Genomic DNA, 14,405 nt, shown 5'->3' with positions numbered 1-14,405 from the left:
TCTGTAATAGGAAACTGACAACCCAATTTCTTCCCCTATTTTCTCCAGTGGACATGATTCAATCTCTCCTAATGATTAACAACAGAAATTGCATCATTTGGTCCAAAATCTCCTCACTGTCACTTATCCAAGATATGAGAGCAAGTAGCAGTGGGAAACAGCCAGCGTCACCACACCAGATGCCCTCACCTGAAGAAGTCATGGGACAGTAAAGTGCAGAGCGCTGGCCGACATTTTGGAATGGGATTCAGCAAAGTTGAGTGCAAGGTCTGTTGAAAGCTGGAGAGAACATCCGCTGAAACTGAAATCCAGAGCTACAGTTAGTTTCCAATGCCTTCTCCCTCTTTTCAGGACCTCTATAGCTGGAGACTGCCGAGAGCAAAAAGCAACCTGTAAAAGCCCAAACAAACAAAGCCCCGGCTGTTGCTAAATAGCTTCCTGCTTGCCTTAGGCCAAACTCCTTGGCAGGTGTAAAAAGTTGTACCACCAACATCAAACCCCACCGCAGGTGCCATTCCCTTTTATACCCTCATTTCCTGATTATCCGTTTAACCCAGCTCAGGCCCAAAGAAGAAGGGTTAACAGTGGTAGGTTGGAGGGCCTTTTTCAACAGGGGTTTCTCATCCACAGAACACAGTTATATGAATGATTAAATTCACAATTCTTCCAAGGATAGTAAATAATTGTTACCATCCTAGATTCACAGAAGAGTTAGTTCATTATACACAATGGATGCCTTAGGGTTTAATTCTCAAATATTTAGGATGGGACAATTTAGAGCTGACAGCTGAACGGTACTTATAACATCAGAAGACTGCATAAGCCTGGCAGAACAAACTGCATTAGAACTGGCACAAAGCTTGAGCCATGTGAGATGTAGGCCAGTAAGGGGCCTACTGTGACACACGCCTCATGTGCCAAACTTAATGAGTGGAAAATTAAAGACTTAAAGTGGGCACAGGAGAGTGAAGCAGGCTGCCAAGCATGCAGTTAGAGAACACAGAAGAGAGAAGAAAACAGTGTCTTCAGTAGCTTTAGCCTGAGCTTTAAGAGGCAGTGAAAGAAAAAAGTGAAGAGTAAATTACAGTAATAAGGAAATAAATCAAATGAGCTTTGAAAGAATAGAAAGAAATGTTAAGTCCAATTTAACAAAAAAATTTGAATTTTACCCCATTCAGATTATTACATTTAAATCATTAATGATAGTTATGTACTTATTGGCTGGGTCAGTAAGGAACACAGTCTACATTTAGACTGTTTAAGTACTATTGTCAATAAATAAGATAATCACACATAATACCGACAGCCATAGTTCAAAGTGCTTCCTACTTAAAATTCTTTTCACCATGCAAACTAATGAAAACCAAAGCTTCTTTCCTTAATGCTCTTAATATCTGCCCTAAAAAGTTACTTGGTAAGCAACACATTCCTTACTATGATCAAAGACTGTAGTCCTTAGAATTCCACCCAGAATAGGCTGTGGATGACTTTCCTACTTATTCTATAGATGCAGTAGTATAACTCCAACTCACCCTGTTTATTTAAGATTGTGAGCAAACTTTCCACCAATATTCCAAATGAAAAGGCATCCCGGGCATGTCCATGACACTCTGGGAGAGTTGTGAATTCTGGAGACTAAAATTAGTAAAGACGATTAAAACTAGAGGATCTGCCTTATAAGCTATTTCTAGTTTTCTCTGAAGCACCTTCTCCCATGTTTGTATTATATTCAAATCTAACTTCAGAATACCACACATGAATTTAAAGATTCTTAACACTATGAGTGAACAGAATTTGTCAAACATTTTAAAACATTAAAATGGGCAAAAAATTTTAGGAAGGTCAGAGTATGGCACATGTCAGTGGCTTTTGAAAAGCCGCTGCATTTTCACTGCAACCCATGGTAAAAAATGTGTCTTAGATCATGAACCAGTAAACACACACATGCGTAAATGCATACATAATGGAAACATAAGTTTCATAAGACAATGCTTAGCCTTACTATCTAAGATGCCCAATGACATTTCTTTTATTCTATTTTTTTTAAATGTTGGTCAGGACCCCCTAAAATGACTTAAAACCCACAAATCACCAATTTAAAAAACACTAGTATATATACATAAGACTGATTTGGATATATCTGATTTATTTCAAATCTTAGGTCTTAATATACTTAAGTTTATAGTGGGGTTCATATTTCCTGTAAAGCACACTAAATACGTCTTTGGGGATTAATGTTTATAGTGGCTGTAAGAACACATTCATAGAGGGAGCAACTGCTTCTGAATTTATTGGTAAACTGAATCTTTCTTTGCCAGCACTCTAATGTTGACAATCTTTCTTCTGTGCATCTTGAAATCCTAACTAATGGGCAACCAGAGATAGATGAATGGTTTGGGTGGCACACCAGAAAGGACAAGGGGTGCTGCTTCCACAATTATTATGGATTCCTGCAAAGTACAACTACTGATATGGTACGGCTATGTCCCCACCCAAGTCTCATCTTGAATTGTAACTCCCACAATTCCCACATGTCCTGGGAAGAACCAGTGGGAGGTGATTGAACTATGGGGCAGGTCTTTCCTTCCCTGTTCTCATGACAGTGAATGAACCTCGCAAGATCTGATGGTTTCAAAAAGGGGAGTTTCCCTGCACAAGCTCGCTTCTCCTGTCTCCTGCTGTGTGAGAATGTCTTTTGCCTTCTGCCATGCTTGTGAAACTGTAAGTCTAATAAACCTCTTTTGTAAATTGCCCAGTCTTGGGTGTGTCTTTATCAGCAGCAAGAAAACAGACTAATACAATTAAATTGGTACCAGTAGAGTGGGGCATTGCTGAAAAGATACCTGAAAATGTGGAAGCAACTTTGGAACTGGGTAAAGGCAGAGGCTGGAACAGTTTGGAGGGTTCAGAAGACGACAGGAAAATGTGGGAAAGTCTGGAACTTCCTAGAGACTTGTTGAATGGCTTTGACAAAAATGCTGCTAGTGACATGAACAATAAGGTCCAAACTGAGGTGGTCTCAGATGGAGATGAGGAACTTGTAAAGTGGAGCAAAGGTGACTCTTCTTATACAGTTTTAGCAGAGACTGGTGGCATTTTACTCCTGCCCTGGAGAACTGTGGAACTTTGAACTTGAGAGAATGATTTAGGGTATCTGGTGGAAGAAACTTCTAAGCAGCAAAGCATTTAAGAGGTGACTTGGGTGCTATTAAAAGCATTCCATTTTCAAAGGAAAACAGCTTAAAAGTTTGGAAAGTTTGCAGCCTGACAATGCAATAGAAAAGAAAATCTCAGATGAAATTCAAACTGACTGCAGAAGTTTGTATAAGTAATGAGGAACCAAATGTTAATCCCCAAGACAATGGGAAAATGTCTCCAGGGCATGCCAGAGGTCTTCACGGCAGCCCCTCCCATCACAGGCCCAGAGGCCTAGGAGGAAAAAGTAATTTCATGGGCCAAGGACAGGCCCAGTGTCCCTGTGTTGTGTGCAGTCTAGGGACTTGGTTCCCTGCATCTCAGCTGCTCCAGCTGTGGCTGAAAGGGGTCAATGTAGAGCTCAGGATGTGGCTTCAGTGGGTACAAGCCCCAACCCTTGGCAGCTTCCATGTGGTACTGAGCCTGCAAGTGCACAGAAGTCAAGAACTGGGGTTTGGGAACCTCCACCTAAATTTCAGAAGATGCATGGAAACGCCTGGATGCCCAGGAATAAGTTTGTTGCAGGGGCAGTGTCCCCATGGACAGCCTCTGCTAGGGCAGTGTGAAAGGGAATGTGAGGCTGGAGCCCTGACACTGAGTCCCAACTGGGGCACTGCCTAGTGGATCTGTGAGAAGAGGGCCATCATGTCCAGATCCCAGAATGGTAGATCCACTGACAGCTTGCACAATGTGCCTGAAAAAGCTGCAGACACTTCAACACCAGCCTGTGAACGCAGCCAGGAGGGAGACTGTACCCTGCAGAGCCACAGGGGCAGGGCTGCCCAAGACCATGGGAACCCACCTCTTACATAAGCATGATCAGGATTCAAGACATGGAGTCAAAGGAGATCATTTTGGAGCTTTAAGATTTGACTGCCCCACTGGATTTCAGACTTGCATGGGCCTGTAGCCCTCTTTTTTGGCCAATTTCTCCCATTTGGAATGGTTGTATTTACCCAATGCTTGTACTATACCGCCATTTTATCTAGGAAGTACCTAACTTGCTTTTTATTTTACAAACTCATAGGTAGAAGGGACTTGCCTTGTCTCAGAAGAGACATTGGACTGTGGACTCTTGAGTTAATGTTGAAATGAGTGAAAACTTTGGGGGACTGTTGGGAAGACATGATTGGTTTCAAAATGTGAGTACATAAGATTTGGGATGGGCCAGGGGTGGGGATGATATGGTTTGGCTGTGACTCTCATCTTGAATTGTAACTCCCACAATTCCCACGTGTTGTGGAGAGGAACCTGGTGGAGGTGACTGAATTATGGAGCTTGGTCTCTCCTGCTCTGTTCTGCTAATAGTGAATGGGTCTCACGAGATCTGATGGTTTTAAAAAAGGGAGTTTCTCTGCACAAGCTCTCTTCTCTTGTCTATCACCATGTGAGATGTGCCTTTCACCTTCTGCCATGATTGTGAGGCCTCCCCAGCCACATGGAACTGTAAGTCCAATAAACCTCTTTCTTTTGTAAATTGCCCAGTCTTGGATATGTCTTTATCAGCAGCATGAAAACAGACTAACACAACTACTTATCATGAAATGGGTATAACACTCTGTTCACACTGAGATATCTCTACCTCTAAACAACATCATAGGTGTTTATGTGACAAAAAAAAATTTAAGCTGGCTCCCTGGCTGTGGTGATAAGATTAATCTTAGAAGGTTTTAAGGCCAGAGGAATTATGAGGCATTTATAACTCAGTAAAGGAAGGAATAAGCAGAGGAAAGTTTTTAAATTTTTCATATTCAGTTACACAAAGGCACCTTCATTACATGTGAAGTGTATCATCTTACCATCTCTTCAGGAGGGATAGATGCTGGGTCTCTTACTGATTGAATACTCCTCAGAAACTAGACAGAGAAATAAAGAAAATGATTCATACATATGTTGGGTGAACTAATCTCCTACATCAGATTACATATGCTATGAGCAATGCAAACAGTAGCAATTAAACTTTCAAATCAATGCCACATATTAGATACACAAATTTAAAATGCTCCTAATTTTAAAAGTGCAAATACAGTACCTGGCACAGCACAAGGCACAGTAATAAATGATAGTTCCTTTTCCTCTCCCCTTCATTTGGTGTGACAGACATGCTCTGCTGTTCAGAGGCATCTGTGCATCTGATTTCCTTACATGGAAATTAGAACACTTTTTTCTCTTCCTGTTTAGATATTAACAATATGAAGGCTTTTCTAGCACAGAACAAATCTGTCATTAATCTCATTAAATCAAATGAATCCTAAGTCTTGCTACCACACAAGATTAGAAAGTTGAGAAAAAAACCAACATCCACAGAATAAGCATATTAATCTGCTAGTTTCAAAAATTATTTTTGAAGATCTTACATGTCCTGAACATCATTTAGAGCACTAAGAATACAAGATGAATGCAATAAAGTTTCTGCCCCCAACCAGGTGCTCACAACCTAGAAAGTAAACTAAGAATCTCAATAAACCTGCTGAGTGCCCTGGAAGCACTGGGGTGACTAATTTTGTTGGGTAGGGGAGTGCCTAGGGGAAGGAGTCACAGAAAGGAGACCGAAGCCATATCTTAGATGAGTTTACATTTTCCAGAAGCCAAGGGAAAGAAAGGCATTCCAGCAACAGAATGGCCTGAAGAGTGTGAAGGAAGAGGGCATATGTGGGAACACAGCTGAGCTATGTGGAACAAGATGTAGCCAGACTGTAGCTCAAGAACTCTTGGGTGAGGCCAGGAGCAGTGCCTCACATCTATACTCCCAGCACTTTGGGAGGCTCAAGTGGGCAGATCACTTGTGGTCAGGAATTTGAGACCAGCCTGGGCCACATGGCAAAACCCCATCTCTACCAAAAATACAAAAAATTAACCAGGTGTGGTGGTGTGTGTCTGTCCCAGCTACTTGGGAGGCTGAGGTGAGAGGACTGCTTGAGCCTGGGAGGCAGAGGTTGCAGTGAGCCAAGATCACACCACTGGGCTCCAGCCTGGGTAAAAGAGGGAAATCCCATTTCCCCCAACCCCCAAAAAGCCTAAATGGTAAATGAGGCTGAAGGGAGGCTGGAGGTAGGCTAGAGAAAGATTGTGAAGGGCCTTATATGCTATGGCAAAGAACTTGGAATAAATAGCACAGAAAGGATTACATGCCATTATACAAAGTAGACATAAGGCAAATTCAGGGAAGAAAGTGATCAATATGGGCAGAATAAACAGAGAGACATCTTTTGGTAGAGCAGCATTTGAACTGAGCAAGAACCCATGAAGCTGCACGTTAGACAAGGCCCAAGTTAAGTGTGGAGGCAGTACAAAAGAGAATAGGGGAAATTAGACTGAACCAGTAAGTCAACAGTGAGGAGGCACCATTTCCATAGGGATATTAAGATAGAAACTTAAAAAAATTTTTTCATTAAGAAAGAGTGAGTACAGCAGCAACATACAAAATGGTGAAAAGAGCACACCATTTTGTGTGTTCAGAATAAAAGAGAAAACAGAAAGGTTCATCAACCTGGGATGGAAACATGCAGAACTCTCAGAGAAAAGCATAAGGAGTACCAAATCAGCAACACAGCCCACCAGGAGTTAAGATGCACAGGTCCTAAACCCAGCTACTAAGATACCATGTATGAATTTGGGCAACTTGGACAATTGTTCAGTGAACATTTTCCAAATACCTAGCATATGCCAGGCACCGTTCTAGGTACAGGTATAAAGATAAAAGACTCACACCCTTAAGAAGCCCAACCACTAGAATACAAGACAGTTCCATAAAGATAATTTCACTATCGAGTGGTATGATCAAAGTAAGTACAGGGTACTATAGGGCAGAGAGGAGTGGCATTTAACCAAAATATCTGAACAAAACATTTTACCTCTCTCAGTCTCAGGTTCCCCATCTATAAAATAAGGAGAAGGATACATGGCCCCTACTGCCTCTGAGGAACAAAATGCTGCAAGTCTATAAACGAGGGCATTGACAAGAAAGTCAAGTCTCCAAATCTAAGACCAAGCTAACACTGATGGAAAGTGCCTAGGCAAGAACCACATACCACGACGCTATTAAAATCCGAGTAAGGAGTAGGGGCTGCCCCTGGCTTACCTCTGGCGTGGCCTGAGCAACTTTACAAACAGTTTCCATTCCTCCTAACTTCCAGTGCCCATCTTCACTCACAAACACAGATGATAAACAGACATTATTGTGTGTCAGGTGCCCCTGGTAAAAAAAAAAAAAAAAAAAAAAAAAAAAAAGAACAAAAGGAAGAGTGCCACTGAAAGAGATCTGAAACAGGAATTTATTTTTAAAAATGTTCTTCTCCATCTCCCACAATCTTTACTTTACAAAACTAAATACTAATCACCAAAAAGATTATGACAAGCCTTTCCATGTGTGGCATAATAAATGGAACTATGACTTTAAGAAACAACAAATTGAATGAAGTTAGATAAAAGGAAAAAAGGAATCAAAGGGCTTCTGTTATCTCCCCCTGCCTGGTGTGGCAGGTTAATAAACACATTAAAGCCAGTGCACACAGTCATCTCCCATTTCTATGAGAGTCAAGAGACACACATGTTCTTTAACATAAATTTACAAGTCTTCATGGCCTATATTATTTGCTTCCAATGCCTTTAAAGATAAAATATATCTTTGCTCACATAGGTTATTTTATTAATTTTCTTCTCTAGATTCTTTCTCACCTACATTCTATCACGAACCCAGATCCACTTCACCTGTAATCTTGTCAGTAGGCATTTAAAAAAATTCTGCCTGAAGAAGAGGAAAATGGAATGATAAGGACCACCAGAAATATCCCACAGACCACAAAAGAGCCAATTTTAAAACTATAAAAACAGTACGGTCAAATAAGTAAGAGGAAGGGAGAAAATAAGAATAGGATTCAGGTATTTAAGTTTTTTTTCCCAAACCAACAATCATTTCAGTAGACAAAAGAGTATGTTAAGTTAAAGTTATATATGTACGTATGTATGTATGTATTTATTACAGGTTCTCTGTTGCCCAGGCTGGAGTGCAGTGGCGTGATCACAGCTAACTACAGCCTCAACCTCCTGGACTCAAGCAGTCCTCCCACCTCAGCCTCCTGAGTAGGGGAATTACAGGCATGTGCCACCATGCCTGGCTCATTTCTTTAAATGTTTTTGTAGAGATGGAGTCTTGCCATGTTGCCCAGGCTGGTCTTGAACTCCTGGGCTCAAGCAATCCTCCTGCCTTGGTCTCCCATAGTGCTGGGATTACAGGTGTGAGCTACTGTGCCTGGCCAAAAGAGCACTTTAAATATTCTACCAAATACATCAAATATGTACATGTTTTTTATAGAGAACACTGCAAAAGATACGTATTTTTTAAAGGAGGCTTTAGAATAGTATGTATAGTATATATCCATTTGAGAAAAAAATGCAAGAGAAGTATACACACTAGGTATTTTTTTTATATGCACAAAGAACACCTCTAGAATAATACACGAGTCACCAGCATTGCCTTTGAAGAGAGGAATTAGGGCACTGGATTCAAGGATGGGAGAGGGACTTACTTGTTCCTACGTGCATCCACATACTGTACTCACTTTTTAACCATGTGTATGCACTTTTGTCAATAAAGATATTTTTCCCCATTGAAGCATTAATAATTCTCATTATCATGTGAACTTGTAAACATACTTTTAAGAGACTATAAATCCAACATGATATTTGAAGAATCTGTCTCTAATAGAAAAAAATTAAAAAACAGACATGAAGATGAGTCAAGTCCAAGTGTTTCTAACCTGTGACTGGTATTTTTAATCTTGGCAGACTGCCAAAGACTTTAATGCTTCAGAATGTAAGTATCATTAAGAAATAGTAGCTCAGTAACACTGTTAAGAAACAGACCAGAAGTAAACCTGGGAACCACCATATTATAGTAACAGCAAACATCACCAGAGAGCCAGGCACCCTGATTACACCACAGAGTGTTAAGAGGCGGTCTCTCAATTGGCCCCACTACTCAAATAGGAAAGGAAAAGATGTGTATATATTCTGTCTCTCCCTAAAAAGTGGTCATTTCTTTCTTCAAAATCTAAAACGGGACACAACTCTTGAAAAGAAACAGGAACTTTAGTCCACGGCAGCACCGATATTAAACCTTTTCTTTGTTTTAATAACTCATGCCAGCTGTAGCTATTTTTAGGCAAAGAATTATCCAAAACTAGAGGCAGACTATACTAAAATTCTATAAATAACTGTCCAGGGACACAGCACTGGTTGTCCATTCAATAAAACCCCTATCTACAGCACCTCTTATGCCTTCCAACATGCTATTTTTTCTCAGGAAGTTTTCTAATAATAATACTAACTTACAATTTCCATACACAACATAATTTATAAGTATTACCACACACATCATCCCTCCTGCCCCTGTCTACATCAAAGCCTGTGAAGCAGACTATACAGGTTACTTACTCTGTCATGAAGGAAGATAAGAGCCAGTAATATGTCATAGATCCCAGCACAGACCTCAGCAGAAGACAATGTTTCCAAAGCCACTTCCAGGGGCTGTACTCGCTCAGTGACAAGATGAATGCCATCTGCTTCCACAGTACAAGATAAAAATCTTAGCAAGCAAGGGTGACGAAGTGTCTTCAAATGCTTTAAAAATACAAACGGAAGAGTTGATGAAATTAATGACCCCAAACCAGATTATACTTTCATATACGTATGATAGAAATCAGAAAATTTATACTTGCAGTTAAGGCTCTTTCAAGCTCCCTACCCACTAAATTTCACATAAGGCAAAGAACTATGACTTGTTCTGACATCATTCAATTTATTAACGTTTAAATGACTACAGAAATTTCCAGTTTCATTATGGTAGCGTAAGCCCCATAAGAGCCCAGATCTCTCAACAATTACTGCTATAAACTGAATAAAGTGCCAGAAACAACTGAAATCTGAAAAGTAAGCAAATGCAAACAGATTATGAAAGGGAGTCAAACCTGAAGAAGCAACACCCATGGGGGTGAGTTTCCTGGTTTGGGGAAACCTTCTCACAGCTACGCATGGAGGCAGGCCACAGATGCAATGCAGTTAACAAAGCTGCTAAAAATCCAATAAAAACGTAACCATCTTTCTGGATAAAAGAATGATAGAAAATAACTGAGGAAGGAAAGTATGAGGAAGATATCCCAGAGAGAAGAAAGCTGGAAAGACGCCCTGATTTTTCACATACCCACAAATTCTCAGACTAACCCCCTGAAGCAAGTGTGCACAGGATAGACCCAAACCAGCATTGCAAAGTTTTAAGAACTACATAGACTGCAAATACCATTCACAAAAAGCAGGAGAGTAGTTAAAAAACATGAGGCCTGAACCTAAATTAACTGCCCACTAAATAAAAAACATCAACATTTTCCAAAGGATTATAACAGAGTAAAGAGTTACGTGGCATCATATTCAAAATGACCAGGATACAACCCCAAACTATCAACATACAAAGAACCATAAAAACGTAATACATTCTCAATGGAAAAGACAACCAATAAACACCACCCCAAGGGGACTCAGATATTAGAATTGCCAGAAAGATTTTAAAGCAGCTATTATAATCACCCTCCTAGAGATAAAGAAAAGTTATAAAATATTAAATAGAAATATGGAAGTTTATAGAAGAAAAATTAAAGATTGGAAATAAATTAATGTATAGACTCATTAACAGAATGAATATGATAGAATAAAAAGTCAGTGAACTTGAGGACATTAACCAATCTGAAGAATAAAAATAGAAGAATAAAAAATATTTTTTAAAAAAATAATCAGAGGAGCCGGGAGTGGTGGCTCAAACCTGTAATCCCAGCACTTTGGGAGGCCAAAGCAGGAGGATCACTTTAGCCCAGGAGTTTGAGACCAGCCTGGGAAATACAGTGAAACCCCATCTCAGGCAAAAAGATTAAAAAAAAAAAACTTAAGAAAGAAAGGAAAAAAAAAGACCAGAGCCTCAGAAACCTGTAATAATAATAAAAGGTCAAATAAACATAACTGAAGTCCAAAAAAGAGAAAAGAAAAAAGTTGAGGCATAAAAAATACAACTGCAGAAAACTTAAATTTGGCCAAATACTTAAGTTTACAGATTTAAGAATGTGAGTGAATATAAAACAAGATAAATTAAAAGAAAAGCACACTTAACCATATTACTGTGAAACTGCTAAATATCAAAGATAAAAAGAATCTTGGAAGCAGCTAAAGAACAAATTACATGGTGAAGAATGATGATTTAAAGAACTGCAGATTTCTCATCAGGAAACATGAAGGGCTAGAAACAATGAAACATGTTTAAAAGGCTGAAAGAAAAAACTATCAGCTTGGAATATTGTACCTAAGTATAGTTGTTCAGTCAGGGTGGTGGGAAAAATTGTAAAATGAATGCAAACCTTCTTGTAAGGCCAGAGGGTCTTGCAAAAGCCTGAGAATAGGATTTGGTTGAAGGCAGCCAGATTCTCTTATCTGGTGCCTGAAAGCTTAAGTTAGATAACTAGGGGATGTAAAGAAACCAATCCAGAAAAGTTAACCTGGCATTTAATCATCTATGAGACTGCTCTCTCCAGGGAGGGCAACCATGTTAATTAACCATAAGTGTGTTGACTCAAAGCCTTTGTCATTAGATCTATACTGAATACATGCCTGCGCTGCCAGCTTGTGAGGGGCATAGCTGCTGACTCCTTACAGCACCCTCCTTGGTGTCTGTGAGCGGCCCAGACCCCTAGCCCACTCTTTCACTGAATATCTGTATCTGAGTGCATTTGTTCATCTGTTGCTGGGTCAGGGTTTGCAGGTTGGACCCAACGTCTAAGCAAAAGTAGCCTTCAGGGACAAAAGCAAAATAAAAGCACTTCTGGTGACAGAAAACAGAAAATTTCTTGTCAGACCACCTGATCTATAAAAAATGCTAATGGAAGTTCTTCAAGTGGAAGAAAAAATGATACTAAAGGGAAACTTGGATCTTCAGGAATGAAGGAAGAGTAACAGAAATGGTAAATATTAAAATAAATATGAAGGCCACATTTTTTTTTGAGACAGGATCTCACTCTGTTGCCCAGGCTGGAGTGCAGTGGCATGATCTCAGCTCACTGCAACCTCCACCTTCTGGGTTCAAGCAATTCTCTTGCCTCAGCCTACCAAGTAGCTGGGACTATAGGTGAGCGGCACCATGCCAAGCTAATTTTTGTATTTTCAGTTGAGACAGGGTTTCACCATGTTGGCCAGGCTGGTCTCAAACTAAGCCACCTGCCTGCCTCTGCCTCCCCAAGTGCTGGGATTACACACATGGGCCACTGCACCCAGGTAAAGGCCACATTTTTACCTCTTCCGTTATTTAACTGCTATTTAAAGCAGATACTACAATATTGCCTGACGAGGTTTTCAATGTGTGTGAATGAATGTATAGTTAATACGTGTGTAACAAAAGGACAACAGGGATAGGAGGCTGAAGACACCTATAATACAAGGTTTCTATATTTTATGTGACATGGTACAATATTAACCACAAGTAGATTACTTTCTGTCCTATTTATAATTTTCTTGAATTAAAAAAATTGATAATAGATATACATATTTTCACAGGTTCACCTGTGATAATTTAATACCTTCATAAAATATGTAAAGATCGTATCAATATAATTGGGATATCCATCACCTTCAACATTTGTCTTTTCTTTACGCTAGAAACATTAGAATTATGTTCTAGTTGTGTAAAAATATGTAATCGCTTATTGTAAATTAGTCATCCTACTGACCTATCAAACACTAGATCTTATATCTTCTAGCTTGTGTCTTGTAACTGTGTGTATTTGTACCCATTAATCAACCTCTCTTCACCCCCTACAATCCCCTACCCTTCCTGGCCTCTGGTAACCACCAGTCTACTCTCTACTTTATGACATCAACTTTTTTAGATTACACGAGTGAGATCATGCAGTATGTGTCTTTCTGTGCCCGATTTATACCACTTAACACAGTGGACCCCAACCTTTTTGATGCCAGGGACCAATTTCATGGAACACAATTCTTTTACGAAACAGGGGTAGGGGGATTATTTTGGGATAAGACTGTTCTACCTCAAATCATCAGGCATTAGACTGTTATAAAAAGTGCACAACCAGCCGGGCGCGGTGGCTCAAGCCTGTAATCCCAGCACTTTGGGAGGCTGAGGCGGGTGGATCACGAGGTCAAGAGATCGAGACCATCCTGGTCAACATGGTGAAACCCCGTCTCTACTAAAAATACAAAAAATTCGCTGGGCATGGTGGCACGTGCCTGTAATCCCAGCTACTCAGGAGGCTGAGGCAGGAGAATTGCCTGAACCCAGGAGGCGGAGGTTGCGGTGAGCCGAGATCGCGCCATTGCACTCCAGCCTGGGCAACAAGAGCGAAACTCCGTCTCAAAAAAAAAAAAAAAAAAAAAAAAAAAAAAAAAAAGTGCACAACCTAGATCCCTTGCATATACAGTTCACAACAGGGTTCATGCTCCTATGAGAATCTAATGCCGCTGCCGATCTGACAGGAGACAGAACTCAGGTGTAATGCTCAAGTGCCCACTGCTCACCTCCTGCTGTGCAGCCCAGTTCCCAACAGGCCATAAATCGGTACCAGTCTGTAGCCTAGGGGTTGAGGACCCCAATTTAAGATAATGTTCTCTAGGTTCTATATGTTATTGCAAATAGTGCAATTTCATTCTTTTTTATGTCTAAACACTACTCCATCATACGGATACACCACATTTTCCTTATCCATTCATCCACTGATGGATACTTAAGTTCATTTTAAATTTTGGCTATTACAAATAATATGAAAATTATTTGAACAAATTTGAACAATTTGAAAGCGCAAATATCACTTTTTTACATTGACTTTATTTTGGATACACACCCAGAAGCAGAACTGCTGAATCATGGGCAGTTCTACTTTTAGCTTTTTGAGGAACTCCAGATAGTTTTCCATAGTGGCTATACTAATTTACATTCCCACCAACAGTATATGAGGGTTCCTCTTTCTCCACTTCATCACCAGCCTCCATTGCTGCCTATCCTTTTGATGGAAGCCATATTAACTGGGATGAGAGGATATCTTATCGTGGTTTTGTTGTGCCGTTCTTTAATGATTAGTGTTACTGAGTATTTTATATACCTGTTGTCCATCTGTGTGCCTTTTGAGAAATGTTTATTTAGATCTTTTGCCCCTTTTAAA

The 14,405-nt window shown here is 40.0% G+C and overlaps 1 protein-coding gene across 7 annotated transcripts in view; it reads right to left on the bottom strand.

Annotated features, from left to right (window-relative positions):
- SCYL3 (SCY1 like pseudokinase 3) overlaps positions 1 to 14,405 on the bottom strand; it is a 55,515-nt gene that overhangs the window by 28,278 nt on the left and 12,832 nt on the right. For all 7 annotated transcript variants that reach the window (XM_074389596.1, XM_074389597.1, XM_074389598.1 and 4 more), the window contains exons 3-7: positions 9,631 to 9,816; positions 7,277 to 7,390; positions 4,995 to 5,051; positions 1,533 to 1,635; positions 190 to 301 (exon numbers count right to left, since the gene is read on the bottom strand). In XM_074389596.1, coding sequence (XP_074245697.1) covers positions 190 to 301; positions 1,533 to 1,635; positions 4,995 to 5,051; positions 7,277 to 7,390; positions 9,631 to 9,816 — 572 coding nt within the window. The remainder of the gene's footprint in view (positions 1 to 189; positions 302 to 1,532; positions 1,636 to 4,994; positions 5,052 to 7,276; positions 7,391 to 9,630; positions 9,817 to 14,405) is intronic.

Source organism: Saimiri boliviensis, chromosome 19 (genome assembly GCF_048565385.1).
Source record: "Saimiri boliviensis isolate mSaiBol1 chromosome 19, mSaiBol1.pri, whole genome shotgun sequence".
Classification (NCBI taxonomy): Eukaryota; Metazoa; Chordata; class Mammalia; order Primates; family Cebidae; genus Saimiri; species Saimiri boliviensis.
Note: the sequence above shows the minus strand (reverse complement) of the source record. Positions and strands in the feature narration are given on the sequence as shown.